This window comes from Metarhizium brunneum, chromosome 3, assembly GCF_013426205.1.
Source record: "Metarhizium brunneum chromosome 3, complete sequence".
In the NCBI taxonomy this organism is placed as follows: Eukaryota; Fungi; Ascomycota; class Sordariomycetes; order Hypocreales; family Clavicipitaceae; genus Metarhizium; species Metarhizium brunneum.
The window spans coordinates 2,061,112-2,083,450 of NC_089424.1; the positions used below are offsets into that span (position 1 = coordinate 2,061,112).

General features: G+C 51.5%; 7 protein-coding genes across 7 annotated transcripts; 3 read left to right on the top strand and 4 right to left on the bottom strand.

Annotated features, from left to right (window-relative positions):
- Positions 1-1,607: 1,607 nt before the first annotated feature.
- On the top strand, positions 1,608-1,965 carry G6M90_00g058880 (uncharacterized protein; the record flags this gene model as incomplete). Its single annotated transcript, XM_014688976.1, has 3 exons — positions 1,608-1,616; positions 1,680-1,751; positions 1,834-1,965. 3 exons carry the CDS (start codon positions 1,608-1,610, stop codon positions 1,963-1,965), a joined length of 213 nt encoding a protein of 70 aa, XP_014544462.1.
- Positions 1,966-2,305: 340 nt separating this feature from the next.
- On the bottom strand, positions 2,306-3,611 carry G6M90_00g058890 (uncharacterized protein; the record flags this gene model as incomplete). Its single annotated transcript, XM_014688977.1, has 2 exons — positions 2,306-3,290; positions 3,412-3,611. The coding sequence occupies 2 exons, from the start codon at positions 3,609-3,611 to the stop codon at positions 2,306-2,308; spliced, it is 1,185 nt and encodes a 394-aa protein (XP_014544463.1).
- Positions 3,612-4,152: 541 nt separating this feature from the next.
- On the bottom strand, positions 4,153-7,168 carry utp17 (U3 small nucleolar RNA-associated protein 17; the record flags this gene model as incomplete). The annotated part of the gene is made up of 3 exons (XM_014688978.1): positions 4,153-5,939; positions 5,994-6,802; positions 6,852-7,168. 3 exons carry the CDS (start codon positions 7,166-7,168, stop codon positions 4,153-4,155), a joined length of 2,913 nt encoding a protein of 970 aa, XP_014544464.1.
- A 309-nt stretch (positions 7,169-7,477) lies between these two features.
- Positions 7,478-7,884, top strand: RPB10 (DNA-directed RNA polymerases I, II, and III subunit RPABC5; the record flags this gene model as incomplete). The annotated part of the gene is made up of 4 exons (XM_014688979.1): positions 7,478-7,513; positions 7,564-7,625; positions 7,686-7,772; positions 7,830-7,884. 4 exons carry the CDS (start codon positions 7,478-7,480, stop codon positions 7,882-7,884), a joined length of 240 nt encoding a protein of 79 aa, XP_014544465.1.
- A 3,682-nt stretch (positions 7,885-11,566) lies between these two features.
- Positions 11,567-13,967, top strand: G6M90_00g058920 (uncharacterized protein; the record flags this gene model as incomplete). Its single annotated transcript, XM_066130671.1, has 7 exons — positions 11,567-11,616; positions 11,670-11,880; positions 11,932-12,030; positions 12,101-12,202; positions 12,263-12,413; positions 12,465-12,864; positions 12,920-13,967. The coding sequence occupies 7 exons, from the start codon at positions 11,567-11,569 to the stop codon at positions 13,965-13,967; spliced, it is 2,061 nt and encodes a 686-aa protein (XP_065986692.1).
- Positions 13,968-14,750: 783 nt separating this feature from the next.
- On the bottom strand, positions 14,751-16,735 carry G6M90_00g058930 (uncharacterized protein; the record flags this gene model as incomplete). Its single annotated transcript, XM_066130672.1, has 4 exons — positions 14,751-15,051; positions 15,130-16,026; positions 16,086-16,412; positions 16,560-16,735. The coding sequence occupies 4 exons, from the start codon at positions 16,733-16,735 to the stop codon at positions 14,751-14,753; spliced, it is 1,701 nt and encodes a 566-aa protein (XP_065986846.1).
- A 3,939-nt stretch (positions 16,736-20,674) lies between these two features.
- Positions 20,675-21,800, bottom strand: EFM2_0 (Protein-lysine N-methyltransferase EFM2; the record flags this gene model as incomplete). The annotated part of the gene is made up of 2 exons (XM_014688982.1): positions 20,675-20,980; positions 21,054-21,800. 2 exons carry the CDS (start codon positions 21,798-21,800, stop codon positions 20,675-20,677), a joined length of 1,053 nt encoding a protein of 350 aa, XP_014544468.1.
- Positions 21,801-22,339: the final 539 nt, after the last annotated feature.

A 22,339-nucleotide genomic window follows, 5' to 3' on the forward strand; every position in this document is an offset into this window, starting at 1 on the left:
AACCTCAAACTCCTCACGTCTTTAACGGAAAATCATGAGTACAAAGGCTTTTTTTCGTAATACATGATAGTCTCCAGATCAAACTCGAAGTAAAGGCATTCCACAATGTTCCCCTCCCTGGGGAGCTGATAATGAAGTCTGTCCCGGCGTTGGGTTCTTGTCCATTTCTAGGCATGTCATTCGTATCTAAGGTATCACCACAAGTCTCTGAAACATCGCGGTTTGTTCTCGATTCTCAAGAATCCGCGTAATCAAGAGAACGCAAGGAAAGAGAGGCGCAGACAGATTCGTTTGATCGGGTATGTCTTTACATCGATGTAACGCCATGTCGTGCCCCATAACCAGTTAGTTCAGCCTTGATGCCCCTGATCGATCTGCGACATGAGACATGTTTCACGAACAACTAGTTACTATTTCGGTACGGCATGGTTGTCAAGTTGTCTAGCTCTGTCTAGTCGGCCAGGCTGATTTGACCTCGTGACAGAACGGTGAGATTGCAGACGGCTCACCCTCCGAATCGGATCCGCTCTGTAGTAGATGTTTGTAGAGATGGCTCAAGACGATGGATCAACCCGATGCTGTGTGGCAATACTTTAAGGTTTAGTCTTGCCGTGATTAGCATATCTCGCTGGGCCAGCTTCGTGGCGAAGCAATAATTGCGAAATAGACTTGGCGAGAGAATATGAGAATGTTAATTTATTCTCCCAGATTTATACCTTGCAGGGGGAGCCATGAGCACTCGACCCCTTCGAAGTGGTCCAAGACTTCATTTCTGCAAACCGTAGATCTTCCTCCCGGATCTCCGCGCTCCACCGGCTGCAACTGACAAGACGGAAAAATAATGTTCGTGACTGACAAGCCATCCAGGGAGATACATGTTGACTAATATGCTGGAGATGAAACCAGTTGCGTTGACGGGGCGCTAGAAAGGGAGCCTCAATGTTGGGTCTCGCAAAATATATCCGCAGGGCGACGGAGGATGACGATGCCCGGTAGAGCGTAATGCACTGCAACCCTCTGCCGGGGTTAAAATAATAAGTGTCGGTACTGCTGGTTCACGAGAAGACCCGACGACGGCACGAGTGGATTCGTGGAGTCTCCAGCTGTTGTAGTAGTACTCCGTACTGGCTGTCGACTCTGACCGTCAATCTGTGATGCAGATGTGTGGAGGTGGCACTTGAGAAACCAGCAGCTCAATGGGTGGCCGAAAAGGGCGGACATGGAAGGGCGGAGCAAATTTTCCCACATCCCTTCAATGTTGGCCTTATCGCCTATCAGCTAGCAGCCATCTCCATCCCACTTGCGCCCACCCAGGCCCTTCTCCTCCTGCGCATTTCTATTTCGTATTTCGTCGACAACTTCTCGATCCGACTATATTCTGCTGGCCCATCTCATCAAGCACGCAATCCAGAATTCCACACCAGCCCGCCATCTCCCACCCTATCACCGACCTCGCTGGCACTCGCCACACTAGACGTAAAGCCTCGTACCTGTTCAATTCCTCATCGAATCCCGATACTCCGCGTGGTCGTGGCATACTCGGTCCCAGACCCGATTCGCACTCCTACACTCCTTCCGCCTCGACCTACCAAGGTATCCTCGCAAAAATGGGCAACGTATGACAAATACCCAAGTGCTTCGGGCCCCCAACAGCAGGCGTACTAACACATGACGCATAGGGAGCCAAGGCACAACAGAAGCGCGAGCGCAACGCCAAGGACGGCAAAGTCGCCAAGTCGCAGCTCAAAGTTGTATGTCATTGTATTGCGCCTTTTCGTTGCCTTGGCAGTGTAAACATGCCTCTTTGCTAACGCCCGTGTTCCCTCCCTCTAGAACCAGCAGGCCATGAACATTCAATGCCAGATCTGCAAGGCCACGTTTCTCTCCACCACCAAGGGCCCTGCGTACGTACCGACACTCTCTCTTGCCTTCGACGCTGTGTTGATTCCTATACCCTTCAAGTAGCGTTGGACTAATCTTTCCATTTTCTTCATGCACAGACTGCAGGAACATGCTACCAACAAGCATAGTAAGGAGATTGGCGACTGCTTCCCCGGAAAGACCCTATAGTCGCCCATGTTGGGCGGTCTTGAGCCCAAGTTTTTGCGTCAACGTTGTACAAGTTGGGTAGGAGTAGGGGGGGCCAGAGGGCATGAGCGAAAAGTTAGACTTGACAGTATTCATTTAGCACCGGCGTCAGCATTAGGGGAGATGGAGAGGACGTAGCGCTGAGTTGTAGACACTGTGACGATTCGTGATGAATTTGTTATACGATATTGACATTCTGCATCTTCTACACATGCGATCAATGAGCCTCAACCGCCTTTGGAGCAACACCAGCAGCGGGCCCCGGTCCGGCAGCACTCTTCTTGGCCGCCGCCGCCGCCGCCGCCGCAGCCTGCTCCTCCCTGATGGCCCTCAGAATATCGGGATACCACCGCTCCCCAACGTCCGGATGGCTCTTGACCCTGTTCCTCAGCGCGGCCTCGCCCAACGTCTTGGCCACGGCCCCCGCCCTAAACGTAAACTCGACGTCGTCAATCCTCCCGCCCGTCCGCTCCATCACCTTGCTCCTCTGCGCCCTCACATCGTCGGGCACCCTCCCGACACCCACCGTCTCCAGGTCGTCAAACTCGGCATCCAGCTTCACCCCCTGGAAGAAGGGAATGGAGTACCTGGCCCCGGACCCCGCAGCCGGCGACAGCACGCGATGCGTGGTGCTCACGCAGACGCCCTGTGTCAAGGCCTCCATCCCCTGCCCTATCGCCACGACCAGCGTGCCGTCAATCGGCGGGCAGTCGATCCACTCCCCCTGGACGTTTTGCACCTGCAGGCCCCGGTGGGACGTGGCCTGGAGCAGGTAGCTCGTCAGCATGCTGTCCTTGTGTGGCCCGACTCCCTGGCCTTGGCCGCCCTCTTGCCCCAGCTCCGCCATGTCGGGGTACTTTACGATCTTGAGCTTGTGCTGCTGGTCCTCGTCAAAGTACTTGTTGAAGGCGTCGCCGGGGAGCTTGATGGCCTCGGCGATGAGAGACGTAAAGTAGAGGGAGACGTCGCCCATGCGCTTCATGTAGTCCGTGTACGTGGCCCGGAAGCCGGGCGCGTAGTCTTCAGCCGGCCACTGGTTCGGCGCCAGGAGGTTGTGGTACAGAGGAGCGCCTGGAGATGGGACAGGGTGCTCGGTGGACAAGTCGATCTGCTCGCGGCGGTCGATTTCGCCGGCGGTGATTTCCGCAGAGAGCTGAGAGTACCCGAGGAAGGAGTTTGCGTTCTTCATCTCGATTTTGAGCCTGGCAAGTTTGTTAGCCCGGGGCCACGGCGGCTGCGCTTTTGAACGGGAAGCAAATGGGGTATGCTTTGTTGAGCCGGGTTTCTGTATATGGAGGCTGGGGGCGATTGGTGAGCACGTACTTCTCTTCTAGAGGCAGGTCAAAGAACCCCTTGCCCTTCTTGATGACATCTTGGAAGAGGTCCTCTGGGATGCCTACGTTCTTGAGATACAAGAATCCCACTTCTAGGAGAGCGTAGCGCAGCTGTTCCAGGAACTCGGGCTTGGTGGCCGGGTCCCGGGCGAGTTGCAGGTCCAGAATGGGAATCGAAGTAAATGACATTGTGGCCTATGCTGCTTTGGACGTGGTCCCGACAGATGGGTATCGTCCAACTCTGACGTTCCTGTATTCCTCCCGGCTCCTTTTTATACCCAGACAGGTAGATCGAGAGCAATGGAGCAGCAAGTTCAACACATGCATGTACAACACTCGATCGCCCTCTCTTGACGTCCCCCAAGCCCCTCCAAGAATGGCGTAATCGCACCAGACGACCAGACCCCTCTGAGAGACGGCCGGGAGACCCGCCAAGTCGTCCGTGGTCCGTGGAGTTCCGCGTCCCCCAGGTGCCACTTTTTGGGCGCCGCTGTCGGATTGGGGCCACATGCAAGCATGGACTGCCGATGCCGAGTTCGGTTCGGTTTCTCGCAGGCTAAATTGTATCACTTCACGCAACCTTAAAACTCACTTTGCATTGACCCCCGGTTAAAATTACAATGTTGTATTGCTGTAGTAATACCCAAAGCTGGCTCTTCCAAAAATGCGCCGTGTACATCTACCGCCGTTGTATATACATCTTGAAACTTGCAGCCAGTGATCCCCCCCTTCACTGCTCGGCATGGGGCTTTGTGGCCAAAAGTCCTGTCACCTTGTAGAACATGTCCTCGATAGACGGCGCGGCAAACGCGGGCGTTGCATCGAAGATTTCCGTCAAGAACTGCTGAGGTATCACACTGCCGTAAGCATCGTCGTCGTCGTCGTCGTCGTCACCCATGTCAACATCCTCATCCACTTCCTTTGCATCGGCCATATCATCCTCGCTGGCAACGTCCATTTCGTCCGTGGCCAGTACCTCCCCAGTGGTCGGGCCCGCATCGACGGCTCCGGAGAGGCCATCTAGTTGGAGATCATGTAGCGGCTGAAGAGTTGCAATAGACGACGGGTCAGAGCCTTCGGCAATCACCCAGACCTGGGCTGCGTCATCGAGAGCAATGAAACCACTTGCCCCCGGTGCTGACACAAGGCTCACAATCCTATGCGGCGTGCTCCTAACTAGTAAAGGCTCTGGGTCTTCCGGGTCGAAGATACCAATGCTCGATACACCGCCGATAGGGAGAGTGACAGCGAAGTGGCCCGAAGTATGGTCAACGGCAAGTTGATGCAGCTCGGTAACCCCGTAAAGTTTGGGGACAACGATGCCATATTCTAGCTCGTCGGCAACCACGTTATACACTCTCAAGTCGCTGGATAAGACGATAATGAAAGAGCCCAGGGCCTGGATAGATTGAAGCTTGCCATCCCACAGCCCCTCAAGAGTCTTGACGATTTGCCCAGAGGCCACGTCAATAACGTATACAACCCCGGGATCAACAGCCCCAAAAGCGGCAAACAATGTAGAGCCATCTTCTGAAAAGACAACTCTGCCCTGAACCTCGATATGCCGCGTCGGGTTGATAAGGTCCGTGCCATTTTCGATTCCAGTGCCGTCACCAACACCGATAGCTTGAGTGCAGCCCCAAGACACAGCATCCCGGCCGTTTGCGTCCTTGACCGAAACCCCATTTTGCTGGCGATGCCTCGGTCTCCACAGTCGTACGACTCCATCAGATCCAATGCTTGCAAAGCAGCTTGATGTAGGATCAGACGCCAAGTCTAGAACTGATTCTGGGCAAGTGGTGGAATGAGGCGCGTTGATTCTTGACACCAATTCTAATGACTCGGCCCCTTCCCTAACTTCCCAGAATTTTAGGTAAACCTCATGCCTCTCGCGCATAAACTGATGCCTCAGGTCTTGGGAGATGTTTTCCACATCTCTGGGTGCAGGTTTCCACTCATCAACGCTAGCGAGCCACTTGCCATCTCCAGAGAAGTTGATGTTTGTGACGACAGGTTCATCAATTGGGTGTCCTTTGCTGCTGAGGTTAACATCTGTGGGTTGTGTTCGCGCCAGCGCTTGCTTCGAGACACTAGTAAATGATTCCAAATCAAAAGACTGCAACAACGGCATAGAGAGATTTCCTGACAAAGTCTCCTGGCGGCCATTGCTGACACAAACGTAGAGTTTTGAGGGATCCGAAGGTCTGATAGAAGCCGGGATCGGTTGTCGTACGTGTTCCGATACGTTCCACACGCGTCGGACAAGTAAATCCTTCGGTTCTGACACATCGATTGCTGCTGATTGGATTCCGGCAATGTAAGCAGTGGGTTTCATTTCAGCAGTAGATAAAATCATGGCTGAGTTATCATCTAGATGGAGAACGTAGGAAGAGCCAGTTTGCGAGACCACAATGTTCTCAATGCTCCCAGACAGGTGTGGTAGGAAGTCCTTTCTAGACGTGTCAACCTGCCACACAACAAGAACATTCTCGGAACCTCCAGATATAAAATAGTTTCCTGAAACGAGTTAGCAATCGAACCCAAATTGCGATCAGGGAAGGATTTATGTACCGTCTGTTGACCACTTGACTGCATGGACAGCTTTACGGTGCCAGTGATACTTCTGTACTTGAATGCCATCTTTCACAAGCTGGGCTTTCCCAACAGCCCTGACATGGGTCAAAGCATCATGATAAACATAAATGCCTCCTCTAGCGCCTCCAATAATGACATCGACAGCTGTATCCGCCCCCGCTTGGCTTTTTCTGCTCCCCGAAAATCGTGCATGTAGTCTCAGGTCGATGGATGTGATGAGGTCAGGAGAGTCGAAGGAGAAAATTTCGTACTGCAATTGGTCAAGGCTCTCAGCGGTTGCAGAGGCAGTGCCTAGGAATAAGCTATCCTGGAATGCTCCCACGATGACCTGACCGTCTTCACTGGTCTCGAGGATTTGAAGGCCATATCCGGGCTTCTGGAGAGACAAGACGCTGTTCGACTTGCGCTTGCCACCGTTGACTAGTTGGTATGCAATGACTTCCATACGGTTCGATTTTTCTGACTCCGCAACCAAGAGGATCTCTTTGTCCTCAGCAAAAGCAACTGGCACAACTGCCAAGGCTTTCGCAGTTTTGGAAGACGTTTGAAACGCAGGGGACGGGGCGTCTCCTTGAGACCAATTAACACAATAAATGTGTCCATCAGAGCATGCCACCCACACTAACTGAGGGTTGTTTTTTGACAAACGGGTTCCAACAATGTGAGCAGGAATTGAACCCTTCGAGGCTGATGTATCGAGAGTGCTAATTGGAATACGTCGAATAAGCAGGGAGTCGTTGGCGTTATATATTTGAATTGAGGTGTTGTACGTTAGGATGAGATATCTGTCAAAGTGTTAGAGCAGGTTGGGGTGTGATTTGAAAGGCATCTCACTGTTCGTCTTTTGTAAGAATGGGATCAATGTCTAGCATCCGGCCGCCCATTGGCTTTGAAACTCGCCAGCCAGCCTCTCCGTCGTCAGACTGCCGAATGACATGTTGAGGACGAAAAGAGCTCAGTTCTCCTGCCAGGACCTCATGGTTTGATTCTCCCTGCTTTGACTTTTGAGGCGTTGGCGTGTTGTTGCCATTAGCTTTGCTTTCTCGATTCTGCTGTCTGTGTCTCTTCGACGTCGTCTCGCTTTCAGTTATGCCCCTCTTTCTTTTTTTTGTTTTGTCATCTTTAGGCCGAGGGCCCTTAGTTCCAGTCATTGTCACAGATGTTCTCTATCCGACAGATATGGAACGTGCGTGCAAATCGCAGACGAAGAAAAAAAAGCTTTGTCGCAATGGGCAATTTTTGGCCGTCGACAAGGTCGGCTTCAGGCCTGCGCTGGCTCAGAAATTTTGGTCCCGCCATTGAACTTTTTGCTGATAAGATAAGGCTTCCGGCAAAACCCCGGCCCAGGCTCTATTTTCTAGTCGCCTCACAAAGCCAATCTCGTCACGATCGCACCTTTCTATCCATCTATCTCCAGACACACTTTGATCTGTCATCAGCTCTCAAAGAAAAAATTCATCATGATTATTCCTATACGTTGCTTCTCCTGCGGAAAGGTACGCGCATGCGCAAACTCGATATTGCAGTCCACCACTAATGTTTGCAGGTCACGGGGGACCTTTGGGAGCGGTATCTCCAACTCATCGCGGATCCGAGAAAAACTGATGGGTAAGCACATACCGGGCAAATCACTGCTGAAAACAGGAATTCTCTGACGCTACTTAACAGTGATGCCATGGACGAACTTGGGTTGAAGCGTTATTGCTGTCGTCGCATGATCATGACCCACGTCGACCTCATCGAGAAACTGCTCAAGTAAGCCAAACTAGCTGGGCTCCTTCAACATCGCAGTTGCTAACTGAATTGCCCTAGATATACACCAGACGGTCGAAACGAGAAGAAGCAACGGCTCAATGAACTGGCATGAGGCTGGATCATTCGCTGTCAATGAGTGCATGGGTCGGCGTTTCTTGGGTCGTTTCTTTTTCTATGTTGGTTTGATAACAGATTTGGCGCTGGAGGAGGCCAGGTTATGGCATACCCAAAAGAACTTTGCCTCTTTAGACATTCTGTTTAGGAGATTAAATGCTAGTGGTCTGATCTCAGCCCCTTTCCTCTTCGAGAGAATCAAGTTCACAAGTTTATTCAAAAACTGATTCTACCTAACAACGTTGTCGAATGATGGCATAGATGTGACCTGTGGCCTAAGATGGCTCGTTCCCCGCCTAGGGATGTTATCTACACCTAAATGAAGGGAGCCATGCGACTGCCTGTTTTGCACGTTCTCGTTTCATGTTAGCTCTAGACACGAGTTGTAGCAGAGTACCCTAGGTCGGGCAAAGTCAAGACATGAATTGATACCGTCCTATGGCCCAAAGTATTTGAAATAGCATAATCCACCAACAGATCTCACTCCTGTACACTGATGGCATGCGCTGAGCAAAGCGGCTGTCTATTGCAGCTAATGTAACCTGGTATCAGCTCCTCAGCTTCCGGTAGCACACCAAATCTTTGTCTACCTAGCCAACTCCGGGAATCTAGAGCATCCATAGCCCGTCGAAGACGGTGTACGACGAAAACGCCGTGTTTCCGAACCTCAATAACCGTTCCAAAACATGCTTATGCCCTCTTTCAATCTCAGATCCAGGGTGCCTCGCGTAGCTGCTTAGAAGATGCTAAATTTAAATCGGAGCTGTATAAAGGTAGGCTTCTGGCGCTAAACAAAGCGTCAATGCTTTCGAAGTGGCTTGCCGATATACCTGAAACCGGTTATCAGGTCGCCAGTAGTGTCGGGCAGGATTTGAGAGTTCAAATTCTACCATGGGCGGCCATATCGCGGCTATGTTGGCCAATAGCTCCCCACTCGGGCAGGCTTGGGTCTCTAGAGCTGGCTGTCGTGCAACCAATGCATACCGCCACGGATTACGGTGCGCTGGCCGCCTGTAGGTGTTGTCAAGAACTGCATTCACTCCAGTCAGCTGCGAAGAATTGGAGCTGGATGCACAGCACATGGCTTGCCAGGATGTGGCATCCAAGCGAGCTCTTCAAGCAAGCGTTGGTGGGAAATCTGGGCGAAGACCTTGAGGCCCCAAGTAGCCGTTACACAAGCATCTCGTCATTTTGGAGAAAACAATACTTCTATATCAACAGAAAACGTCGTAGACAAAAGATCCTACCTGGGAGAGACGTACGTACCAAGCCGAAAGCGATTCCACGGAGGCTGCTCCTTCCCTAGAGCAATTTCAAATATCCCCCCCTGCTGCGCTCCACAGTCTAAATTCTGAGTGTGAAAAGCCTCTTTTCAATTCACTCACCTGCACACAAATTTCAAGCCAACGCCCTTTGACTTTGTCGTTTGCTGAGAAGATATTGCTGCCAAAGTCTAGGCAGCCCCCCAGTCGTGCAGGTGTCGGGCTCCACCTGCCAGGCCTGATTTGATGTTGAAGCCGCCGTGACCAGATCTTCGGGACCAAACCGCCATTGGGATTCGTCCACGACGGTATGCAGTAACTTATCTACCATTGCGCCTTTGACTACTATTTATGTGCTTTTTAAAGGCCGATGCTAAGACATGGTTCAAGCGGAGCGGCCAAGGTCAAAACTACCGATCAAAATGCGCGTTCAGACCAAGCGACGGTGGTGTTGGGTTGGTTGCACAAGCCTTGTGAGAGCTGCTACCTGATGCTGGAAGCTTGAAGGAAGGTCTTCACTGGTGAAGATATCATACAATCCTGACCAGGGTCTTGGCGTGCACTCTGCAAAACAGCCATGTAGGTAAGCAAGAGCGTGCTCACTAGTTACGAATCAAGTTGATCGATTTCAGCTCAAACACGCCTCCCAAACCGCCTGCCAGTACACACTACCAGAGGATTTGCGTCTCGAATCCTTCACGGTATAGCAGGGATACCTGGGGATACCTGGGGATACCTGAGGCATGCGCGCGCTGTTCCTGAATGTCTTTCCCATCAGCTGGCCAAAGGCGGGCAAAAACATGCGAGACGATGGAGTCAGTTGCCACGCACACCCTTTCTGGGAGGATGGAAGAGTATCTACGTATCAACGAATTGCGACCTGTCGCCGGAAGCGAGCCGCCAACCCACTCGCCAGAGTTAAGCGCCGAGGCCTGCTGCCCTTCATGCAGCCCCGCGCGTTGGCCGCATCGGGGCTCGTCCTCCCCCTCCACCACGACGAGTAACGCGATATGTGACTGGCTGGAACAAAGAGCTCTGGGCCGTTGCGGCAAGAGGGGACAATGGCGATGAGAGCGCGGACCTGGCTGACGAGGATGGTGCGCTAGATTGGATCGAGAAGGGCCCAGCTGCTCTCTCTGTTCTTGATGGGACAACCCGATTGCTTTCCTGCCGGTTGGGAAACTTTGGTTTTCGTCACGCGTTGGTTGTGGAAACAAGAAGCTCACACCCATTTAGGGGATAGCGCATGCAACTTGAGTACGCCTTTCGCCCTTCCTGGTGTTGCGATTCACATGAACCAACAGCTTTTTCGAGTTGTTGGTTGTTCGGCCAAGCTGGATTGTCTGCCACTAGCTACGACTCTTGCTTCGTATTTCTCTCCCCATAACGCCCCGGAGCAAAAGTTTGCAATGCCTTCCTGGTGCTGACAGCTTTGATTTACCGAACAGAGCCTACGACGTGGCTCATTGAGAGACGGAAACCCGCCGGCCAGATCGTCCGGCCCGAGGCAGCTCAGTTCGTCATCAAATAAGCCAACATTATCACCAGGATAACAGCTTCCAACACAAGGCCCCAAACCCCTCATGTCTGAGTCTGGTTGGATGGCTGCACCTGAGCATCACCAAGACACCCTTTTCAACCTACTCTTTCGCTGGCCACTTTATTAATTCCGGCGGTCCTTGGAGATTGCTCAGGATCTCCCACAACTTTGAGGCTGCTGACACTTGCTTCCACCTCACACCTGGTTTACCTGCCCATTGCACGGACTGAACAGACAGCCTGGCGCTTCCAAAAAGCAACGGCCATCTGCTGCTGTGAGTTGCTATAACACAGAATCTCACAGGGGTGCATTTCAGCCTACTGCAGCCTAGTTGGACGCATACATATGGGGTCCAATCACCCTTGTCTATCAACCAACCTGACCGTAACCACTCATTGCGCGGAGCCTCTTTAAACCACAGCCGCCCGCCCGTTACTCCCGACCCTGATCCTCCCAGCCCTCCATCTGGAGGAATATTGTTTCGAACGTCCTGTCGTCGCTTCGATTCTGGAAGTCTGCTAATGAGGTAGGCCAACTATTGCGACCTCGTGGATCACCTCGTCTCAACCACCATTGATGCACCGGTCTAACACAATTCGGCCAGGCATACCTCGCTTCGATTATAGCTCCGCTGTGGTGATCACAGTGTCTGCTTGGAACTGGCTGGACTCGTAGCTTGCCCGGGCATGTTAAAGGTGCACCGCAGGCCTGCGTAACTATCACTGCACCACTTAATTATATTTATATTTGATAGCCTACACCACTTTTGAGTTTCCTGCCAACCATCGCGCATTTATTGCCATCCGATCATGGCTCTTGAGGTACCTCTCAGATCATCAGCTGGAAACTTGCAATTTCCTTTTAATAAAGAGGGCAACATGTCTATCTCAGCAGAAGCTGATGGGCTGCGGTCATCATACAGAACCGTGTGAGTTACTTCCCGAACAGTTGTGGATGACGACTTTTGACTTACTATATTAGCTCTTCTCCTCCGCCTGTAACAGACTCGGCTATGTTGCGGCCAAATTCCGTTAATCGCGTATCTTCAAACTCGATGAACATTCTAAGCCCAAGCGACATTGTAGGACCGTCCCCTGTGACTTCTAATGGGACAGAAACCACTGAGATTGAAGACGACGCTTTAGAAGATGTCGAACAAACACACTATGGAGATATGTCGCAGAGCTCCGAAGTATGTCACCCTGCAAATCGAGCATCGAAGCCCTTTTTAACTTCTGGATAGCTTCTCATGCTCTCCACAAATTTGCCGGAGAATTTTCGGCAGGCAAGTGGTGATGAGGCTGTCTCAGTCATTCATGCACCTGAGAGCTTTGCTAGTTGGGTGGGTGTTTCATTTTCCACGGTTGAGATGTTTCCATTGTTAATATCTTGGTTTTTTTAACATCTACCAGACCTCCACAGAGTCCACGGCTCAACAAAGCCAGCCTAGCGATCGGTCCTTCTCCGGGAGAGAGGAGGAAAACTCGGCTGCACTTAGTAGTCCTATGCAAAAGGCAAGTCGACGTGTGCAATATATGTTGTTAGACGGACAGCTAACTCTTTGCTTTCTGTAGCCCATATCACAGCCCCCTCGGCCCCCTATCTCGACGGATGTAAAGCCAGTTCGATACAGTATTGAAAGCGCAACTCCCCGAGCTCAGGACCTTCAAGATATGTTAGGTGATGGGAGCCGGTTGAGATCCAGTAGTACTAGTAGCCTCGAAAGTATGTACTCAGGCTCTTTCCGTTGAGATTCTGTGGCTGACAGACTGGTAGAGATCGATGAACAAACTGAGGCCGAAGAGGACGACGACGGCAACGATGACTATTCCGCTACTCCATTCTTGCGGCCTGCTGACGATGAAATTACAGCTCTTAGGGCAGCGCTCAAGGAGTGTTGGACACTCTGCAACACACTGGCTAGCCTTAGTGCAATCCACAGAGCACGAGTGTTCTACAGTTCTGGGACACCCGACGCTCACGAGAAGGCTTGGAAAACTTGCTGGAAGCTTTGCCAGCGTCTTTACGACAACCAAGATGAAGACCTGGCTTCTCACAATGTGAGAATGAACTTGGAACTATGTCGAGACTTTTGTCAAGCTCTTTTTGATGTCCGCCAAAAGAAAGATGAGACTTCGGACTCGGTGCTTCGCGTGAGCTTTGAGCTTAACAATCAGTAAGGACCTTGTGACAGACCACAACAAATGCTATAGCTGACAAGAGAAATGCAGCCTTTACAGCGCTCAGGATAGTAGGAAGCTACCAGAACCGTTCAGGGAGAGAACTCTCGACTTTTACATCACACTTTGCCATCGCCTGATGAAACAGCGTAGTGAATTAGCAGAAGAGACAGATCATCTCCTAAGCGCGTGCTGGACCCTGGCTGAAATGCTGTTTAGTCTTCGCCAAAATAAGCGAGATGGAAATCCGGTAGATGAGGAATTACTTGGGTCCGCTGTCCAGGCATGCTGGGATCTTTGCGACATTTTCAGAGATGGTTGGACCCAGATTCGCCCTGACAGAAATACCCCAAGGCCAAGTCAGACAAGCTTTTTCCCTCAACAACCTATAGAGCAATCAGGCAGAGAAAGCCGACAGTCAAATCGCTCATCGTTGCACTCAAAAAGGGAAAGTGTTAAAAGCAGCCATCAGGAGGAGCGGCCACGCGAACCGCCACCAGTTCCAGAAACTCCTGTGACCGAGTTTGAAGACACTCCTATCTCTCCAGAAAGTCGATCTCCCCAGATGCCCAACATTATGGTGCTCGGTACCCCCAGCGATACGGGTCTTGGGGGGAGATGGTCGAGCAACACATCCAACATATCCAGCTATTCGCGGGGTAGTAATCGAACTTCGAGCACAGCAACCACAACTACTGCAACAGAAGATCCTAATATTTCAAGATCAAAGCTGCTTGTTCTCCGAGCGGCCATGAACATAGGATTTAATCGGGACGCTATCCAAGATCCTATGTCCGAGTCCACAGTGCTGCACAAGTTTGTTCAAGGTTTACCTGCAGGCTCCTTCGGCTCCCTATCTAGTCATGCCACGCTCCTGCAGCAATATAAAAGCTCTGTTCTATCAGACAAATTCCTTCCACGGAACCACGCCTTGCCCGTTCGTGGAAAAAGGGTGATAGCTCAGGACATGGCGAAGAGTGTCCTGGCCATGAGCAATAGTTCTCCACGATATGCCTACCTCCGCGACCTTTTCAAGTTTGTCTTTCAATTTGGCGTCGATGAAGCTGAATCACGAAGAAACGTCAGCATCGCCATCTAGAATTTGGGCTACGAGTTAGGAACTTTAAACTTTTTATGACTATATTTCATTGGAGATTACATCCTTGTGTTATTTCTTTTCTCATTGGCACTGAATCTTTGTCCAAGCGGAATAGCGCTACAAAAGAGCGAGATGTGGCGCTCAGCTGAACTTGTCACATCGCACTAGATACCCCCTTACTTCTACCCTTTTTTTATTTTAACTCCTTTGCTTTCAACTCTTTTGACTCTGTCACGCCGGATGGGTATGGGAGTTATCGCTGTATAGGCTTATGACGATCAATTTACTTTACTTCAATCAACCTCTTTATCATCATTTTCGGACATACAGTGTTCTGTATTGGTCTCAAGTTCAATATCTAACCGCGTCCGAATTCGGAACTTATTCAAGTTCCCTTTACTTGTAGCAGAGTTCCTCCGATCATGCTGGGGCCATATCCGTTCTCGCGCATCTCGCCCAATTCATCAAAATTCTCACCAAACATTATCTAAGAAACTCCATTTCACTGTTTCGCAAAGATATCATAAAGAGGAAAAACGAAAGAAAAAATCGCTTCTTTAAAACACAGAGTATCCATTCTTCAGTCGTTGCCAAAGTATTGTGATCCTCCAGCGGCCATGGTCCAAAGTTGAGACAACAAAAATGAATCAAGAAACAAAGGTCAACGAATATCTCAAAGGGTGAAAGTCGCACGCGCCAAACCCCATTTTTTACCAAGTGCGGCACGCTTCATAATCCCCGCCGCATACCGAAATGCACCAATTCGAACCCGTTCAAGCCCGTTTACTTCTCTTCTGTTCGTCGAGAAACGCCAGGAACAGCCCGGGCTGCGCTGGTCGTGATGAAACCATCCTCGGGGCGTTCAATCTCGAGCCTGTTCTCGTTGCGTGCTTTCCCTTTATGGACAGGCTCGCTGAGCTGAGAAACCGAAGTTGCACGAGTACAGACGGTTGAGGCCGTCGTAGGGCGATCATGATCACAAATATCAGTCTCATATACTTCATCTGAAGAGGCAGTTTTGGCTGTAGGGGCATTCATATTTGTAGCCGGGTGTGCGATTTCGAGAGCCTGGTGAAAGCCGCCCCTAGGTGGGGGAGGGAAGTGAGAAAAAAGATGCAGGTTATTAGTATCAGAGCCATGGACAGATAAACTCTCTATTAACTCTCTGTTCAATCTTTCTCTGCATTCTTTGGATGTCGCATTATCGAGTACGTCGTTGCTGAGTTCCGTCTTTAGCCTGCCGCAAGCATTCGTCTCTGGGACGGCTGCACAGCCAAGCGATATCTGCCGGGCAACTTGATTGTTGACTGGTTGGAGCGATACCGCCAGCTGTATCATATTCGAGGCGGGCGTAAAGGGCGAGTGGTTCGCAGGCATTTGGTGCGGTGTGTAATTTTGTGTGCCTGTAGCTGAGGTGTTATTAAGTCCAAGGAAACCGGGTGTCGAGTTCAAAAGGTCCATGGACGGATGAACCAAGGTGCTGCTGACGTCCCATGGATTTGGCAATGCGGAGCTCTGGCCATAGCCATCGAAACAACCTGTTGGGCCATGCTGGTAACTGAGGCTGGGGATGTCCAGCTCGCTAGCAGCATGGTGCCCAAAACCACCATTGAAGGAAAAGTTAGTACTCGGGTGATAAAATGGAACCGTGTTTATATTGCCTGGGACGCCGCGTCTTGTGACACCCGACCCATCAGCGTATGGATCGTCTTGGAAAGTGAGGGTGTCAGTGTACATGTTACTGGCTACGCCCTGTGCCATGGGGCTTAGCTGTGTGAAGTGGAAGGAGTTCACCGGTAACTGGTTTACCTGTCCAAGTGCATAGGTATGAACTGGACCACTCGAGCAGAATGTGGGAGTTCGCGCAACCGGAGGGCATGCTGGAAGAACTGGTCCAACAGGAGTAGGAGTGAAAGCCCCGTCGCTCGAGAGCATTGTACCATTTCCATATATAGGAAGTGGGCTTGGAAAGGCCGCAGAGTATTCCGGTCGAGAAAAATGATCGGTATAGCTTGCAGAGGAATCGACGCGGGATGTCTTGTAGAGGTTTGAAGGACGACTGGGGGAAGGCTCAAGGTTAGTCTCGGTGCTCCAAGGCATTAGGGCAGACCAACACACTTTTCGGTCAAGCCTTCAACCTCTTCCTCTTCGTCCTTGCCACGCGCACGCTTCTGGCCGGCCACGGAGGTAGTACGGGGGCTGGGGGCTCCAGCTAGGTCACTGCCACCAGGGCCTCCAGACCGAACAACGGGGAGATGAGGAGCCACGATTGGAGGTGTTGGGGTCATGATGCTGTTAGTAGCGGCAGCAACAAGGAGGTTTGGATCGGCGACGTCTACAAAAGCTTGGTAGTCGATAGCCAGGACGTCATCAAGTGGCCAGTTATCTGATCCAATCCGCGGGTTCGGTGTTCCAAAGGTGGAGGTGCTGTTGGCAACAGGAGTGCTATGCAAGGGAATAGTTAGCTTCAAGGGGGAGTTCAAGAATGAGACCAACGAGTGCAGCTGTTGAATACGTGATCCATCGCTCTGCAACAATAACTGCACCAGAAATTGCAATGGACACAATACTGCCAAGTGAAATAGAGCTTACCCGAACCGGGGATCTCTGCCATATTTATTCTTCAAATAACGAAGTTGATTCGCACTCAGCTTGCGCTTGAAGCGCTGCTCGAACCTCATGCGAACCCAGGGGGGTGGCATTCCCATGTGAATAGCCTTGAGAACGTAGAGTATCTCGAGGTCTTTGTATTGTTGAGAGCCCACCATCTCGATATCAGGTAGATGGATCACGGTTGACGCAAAGGGGGAAACAAGAGATCGAGATGTTGATGCGGCGAGGCGCACAAGCGATCTGGCACAGAGGAAAAAATAAAGCAAACGCAAGCCTTTTGAAAGCACAACGGAGAAAGAATACGGGGTATAGTATATAATAGGGAATAGCAAGGCTATTTCATAGGATGATTTCTTGCGGAATCGTTAGAGACACAAGCGCCTCTGGAAGGGAGAGGGATGGAGAAATTATATAGGTCGGCCAGGTGGCGTCATGGAAAGATGACTTGTTTGCATGCATGCCCTATGGAAACACGCAGACTCACTTGGGATCGGATGCCATCAGAGACCACTTGAAGCCAACCCCAGACGATGATAAGGATGAGCCTGGGTACTGCTGCTGTCGTTGAAAGGGATAGACGCTGGTTGTGCCGGGCGTTGCTGGTTCGGGAAGGCTCTTGCAAGAACGACCAAAAGTGAGTGAAGAGGGAGAGCAGGTCGAGCAGATGAGAAGATGAGCATATCTCTTTGGTTTGGTTCGGCGCGAATAATCAGTGTATGGTAAAGCGGGCGACAGGTCGACGATGATCCGACATGTGGCACGAGACCCAACCAAGTCGAGGTATTTTAGAGCAGAACGGCGCCGTTGCTTGGTGGTTTAATGGCGGAAAGTCGGATGAGCTGCAGATGAGAGACGGCAGAATTCAGGGGAGAAGAAAGCAAAGGGGCGTGGAAGGAAGACGAGAGAAGTTGGGAGAGAGAAAGGTAAAGATCAGGTGGGGACGGTGAAAAGGCGCCGGGGCGAGGAGGAGAAACATTGAAGAGACAAACAGTCAATATGACAAGCCTAACACCATACGACTCAAGCTTACTTAGTATATTGCCCAATCCAGAGAACCAGACAGTTCCTGGACGAGACAAGCGCAGCATAGAGCCAGGCGTACGGCAGATGACACCGGCTGGCAAAGCTTGGACGGCTCCCCTTTGTCACTGCTGCGTAATCCAGTGACTTGGACGAGTCATACGGGACTACAATCGTCGTTCAGTGTCTTTATATTTTGTGTTTGGCCATTTTTCGTCCAATGTTGCCCGTGTCCTCCGCCGGCTTCATGTATCAGCACCTGATGCCATTGCCATGTGCTCTCGATTCTGTAGGGGGCCTTCACAGGAAGTGAAGCCTAGTAAAGCATAATAAGAAGCAGCTAGTGCTTACTGTGCACGTATTCGAGCTCTTAGCTTTGTACAAGTCCTCCAAATGCCCTGCTCGCCTGACACTCAGAGCCCTCCTCTTGTATGCGCAGCCAAATGTAGGCCGTGGAGAGGAAGTTGTTGCATCCGTGGCCTTCTATAGATAGCACTGAATAGCTCGATTGCTCCTTCCCTCCCTGAACCGCCAAGCATCTCGTTTCATTGTACAAGGCAGAGCCGGCCACCACAGACAACTTCTTCTCCTCTGCACTACACCGTACCGCAAACTTGAACGTCTAGCAACGATGCGCCCACTATTTCATCACAAATGCAACAAGAGGTAGATTAATCCATGCTCCTCTTTGATTTTCTTGAAGATTTTCATGCTTCATATCTTTGTTCCAGTGGCAGGGTTGTCTTGTGAATTTCGATCCTTTCAACGAAGACGCATCATGGCTTAGCCTACCTAGGCTTCAATGTGTTCCCAGAGTCACCAAAATGTTCGACACAAAGGATCAAGCAGTGATTCCAAAGCACGATACTTATGATGATGTTAATTGGACTAGATGAGTGAATCGTCCGAACACGAGCACGACGTATTCTCGTTTCTCTCCACTTCGAAGCGACGAGTCCTAGAACTTGCGGTACTTACCAAATTTGACTACATCTTCAACAGAGCATGGATGCACTTACCGCAGTCAAAATCCATGCAAAAGTGAGAAGAAACGTTGAGAAAGACATCAGCGGCCTTTCCATTCACTAGCCCGGCATTGTCGTGGATATCGGGACACTCTCTGTTCTGGCTCTGTCCTTGCAGAACGTCCTATTGGGTTTGGACAAAGTAGCCAACACACCTTCCTTTGATTCCCGGCTATCTAGATACCTGTGACGTTAAGAAGGTAAGTATTTGGCGTCTCTAAGGCGGCACTGTCCGAAATACAGAACTCTTGTCAACAGGTCTAACGGTGTCGCAGCCATATTCGACAAGGAAAATAGCCCTTGTACTGACGGAAGGTGAGATAAATCTTGTCGATATAATTTCCAGGTCAATAACTCAACCAAAAATAAGCGAGCAAACATATTAAAGTCTCGAAATGACTGTGTTACCCAAGCCGCGTCGGCAGAGTAAATCCAACAAAGTCGAGAAGGCTCACTTTGACATGAGCTAGAATAGGACCGCGGCTATCATCGAGCTGGGTATCGCTACCAAAAAGACGCTTGAAAGCCCTAGGTCTGGCCCTCTTTCTCCCTGAGGTCTTTTCATGAAGACAGGTGAGATAGATACAATTGTTATGACGATTTGCATGGAAATGGCCTTGACGATCTCACATTTCCAATCATCACCAGCAGTAGTCCACGTCCTCGCTGGACAGCCCGAAAACACCGATCAATAGTACAGACAGAACAGTCAATGTGTAGGTCTTCAAGGGATGAAAAAGTATGTTCTCTTGATCTAGTGTATTCTTGGCTAAACACCAAGCCGGCGGGGCAATCATGCTCACTTTAGTATAAATAGTGTCAAAGACGAAAAGTCAATGCTTAGAATCCTCTCGATGAGTAAGAAAAATAAAGAGATATATGAAGGGCAATTCTGTACAACCAGGCTTGCCCCGTGAGCGAGGGAAGATGGAGAAACATTTGCGTGCTAGGGGATAAAGTATTTGCTTACTTGCTCAAATTCCTATAATACGACAACGTTATAAATTCGACTGACAGCAGTTGACAGACGTCACTGAAGATAATACAAGCCTTGGCCCTCAGGAAATCGTGGGCACCTAGGCTATGCAGTCTAGCGAGCCAAATTGCCTAGTCCACCAAGATTTTGTAGACAACGATTTGTGACTTTGTGGATACCCGACGAGCAAGCCAGAGCGATTTAGGTGTATTCCTAGTAGTCTGCAATGACAAAATCTCAATGGAGGCAGATATCATAGCGGCAGCTCTTGGCTCATCATGATAATGATCGGTCGGACCAAAGTATGCTACTGGCTTTCATGCCTAGAGCCATTGCCCAGAACTGGCTCATGACGCATCATGCTGTTTCCATGCAAACGTCACATTCAGGGGGCAAAAATAAATGGATGGAGCTTAGGGACTTGATGGCGGCGAAATTACGACATGCGGGAACTCGGAGGACGGTATTCATCGCAGTTGTTTCAGCCGTTGCACATGGCACGCAGTTCCATTTCCGTGCTTCACATACATGTGAATATGCCCGCAAGATGCCTATCACAGGTACCGTGGCAAAATCATGAGGTCAAAGGGAGGACGTGAGAGGAACCAAGAACAAGCATTGTAAGAAGATTGCGGCCGGGTTGTGGCCTTTGCCCCTTGATTCACAAAAGACGATACGTCCGCTCACGCGCACGGTCAGTCTGTTGTTCAGTCTATGGAAGTATTCGTTGTCTTTATGAGCGCGCTGTTTTTCGCATAGTTGCTTCATCCGCACAATGTTGCACTTGATTCAGGCTATGAGGTGGCCCAGTGAGCCCAAGGCCAGGCCTTTATGATTGCTTGATGCTCACTAACAAATTTGCTCAGTTGGGCTTGCATCCCATTGAATCATTCCTTTGATGTGAAGCTATACTCTGCACACGGCTCACTTGTTACTGAGGCCCGTCGTCATCACCCCATAATTACTCAGGGAGTTTCTTGGGAAACGCACGGCTATGAGGCCGGTGTATTGGGCGCTTGTGTAGTGTATATGCCGTCTATTCACAAAGGTCCAACTTCACACCAGCGCAGGCATTAAACAGACACGGGTGAGCCGCCGCGTGAAAACACACCCAACCAACATCGGACATGGCCCCCTTCATCGTCGCCGACCCAATCATCCTGGCCGGCCAACTCGTCTTCCTCGACGCAAAACAGGGGAACATCAAGATCGAGCATGGCCTGTCTGAACGCCTCCAGAAGCCTGACCGTCGTGCTGTCGCGCTTGGGGACCATGACGACGGCTCGCGATTCCGTGCCCAGCGCCAGATGTTGGCCGATGGCAGATGCCAGCAGCGCCGGGTGATTGTCGTCATACATGGGGTCTGCGGCCAGGACAATCTACAAAGTCCGTCAGTTACATTCTTCTTCCTCACGGTTCCCCAACGTCGTCACACCCAGCGTCAAACCATACCTTGAACTGGTTCTCCCTCCCAAACAGCTCCTGATCAACCTCGTCCTCGCCACCACCCCAGGTCAGCGTGCCGACCTTCACCGCTCCCCCCCTCGCCTCCACGACGGCCCTATTCCCATCGACATTGCCCTTCAGGTTCCCCGTGATGGCCGGCAAATCGCTCACGCAGACGTGGGCCTTCCACAGCACGGCGGCCGCCAGGCCCAACAGCCCTGTGCCGGATCCCAACTCCAGCACGGCCGGCGCCTCGTGGCCCAACGACTCGTCAAACAGCCTGAACAGCGACGTGGCAGCCAGCCCGGGCAGCTGCTGCGCGAGAAGATACGACGCCCCCCACGTCTTGAGGCCCAGCGAGTCCCCCGTCAGCGCAGGCTCCCGGATCACCAGCTCAAAGGGCTCGTACGCGCCCACGCTGCCGTCGGCCGCCTCAAACGGCCACCTGCGCACAATGTCGCCCATGGCTGCGCGGCCGCACCGCTCTGACATGCGCCGGGCCGCCAGATCCCACAGCGTCTCCCTCTGCTGCTCGTCGGCGATCCAGCCCAGCGGCGACGACACAATCGTCGATATGTACCGCGTCACGTCGGCCTTGCGCAGCGCACCAGCCGACTCGTGCTCCTGGACGGCGGCGGCGCGTCCCGCCCGGCGGTTCCATACAGGCGGTTGGAGACGAAGCCCTTCGAGGACAGCGAGGAGTGTTTCGTAGGCGGGCTTCTCATAGACCTGGGGCAGGTCATATGAGGCCATTTTCGGTTTTTTCTTGGTTTTTTTCTGGTCCGTCTGTGCTCGTCTCTCGCGAGGCGAGGACGCTCAGAACACAGCCATTGTTGCCGCAGAGTTCGATTCAAATATGTATACCCAGAAACTTTACACGCCAGCGAGCGTGTTTAAAAAAAACATAAACTCGCCCGCAAAGAAAAGAAGCGGCAGCAGAGAAAGGTAGGTTCTTTGCTTCGCCCAGGACCCTGGATTCTCATAAAAGCGGATGTTCCCACGCCCCCTCCCCCTCCCCCTCTCTCACCCCCCACCCCGCCAGCCAACGGGCGTGTGCGGCTCCCAAACGGCCCAGCCGCCCCAACGTCCCACTGGGGACCCTGGCGTGGCGGCTTTTGGCGCTCAGGCTGGCAGCCTGGCCTTGCACTGACGCAGCAGAGCCCGCGAGCCCGGCCGCCCAGGAAGCTCGCCGCCCTGCGGTGGTGCAATTGTGGCGGTGGTTTGTTCTCTGGAGAGTTCCGCGCTCTGAAGACTCTAGAACCATGCTGGCCGTCTTGTCGTCTCTTTTTGTC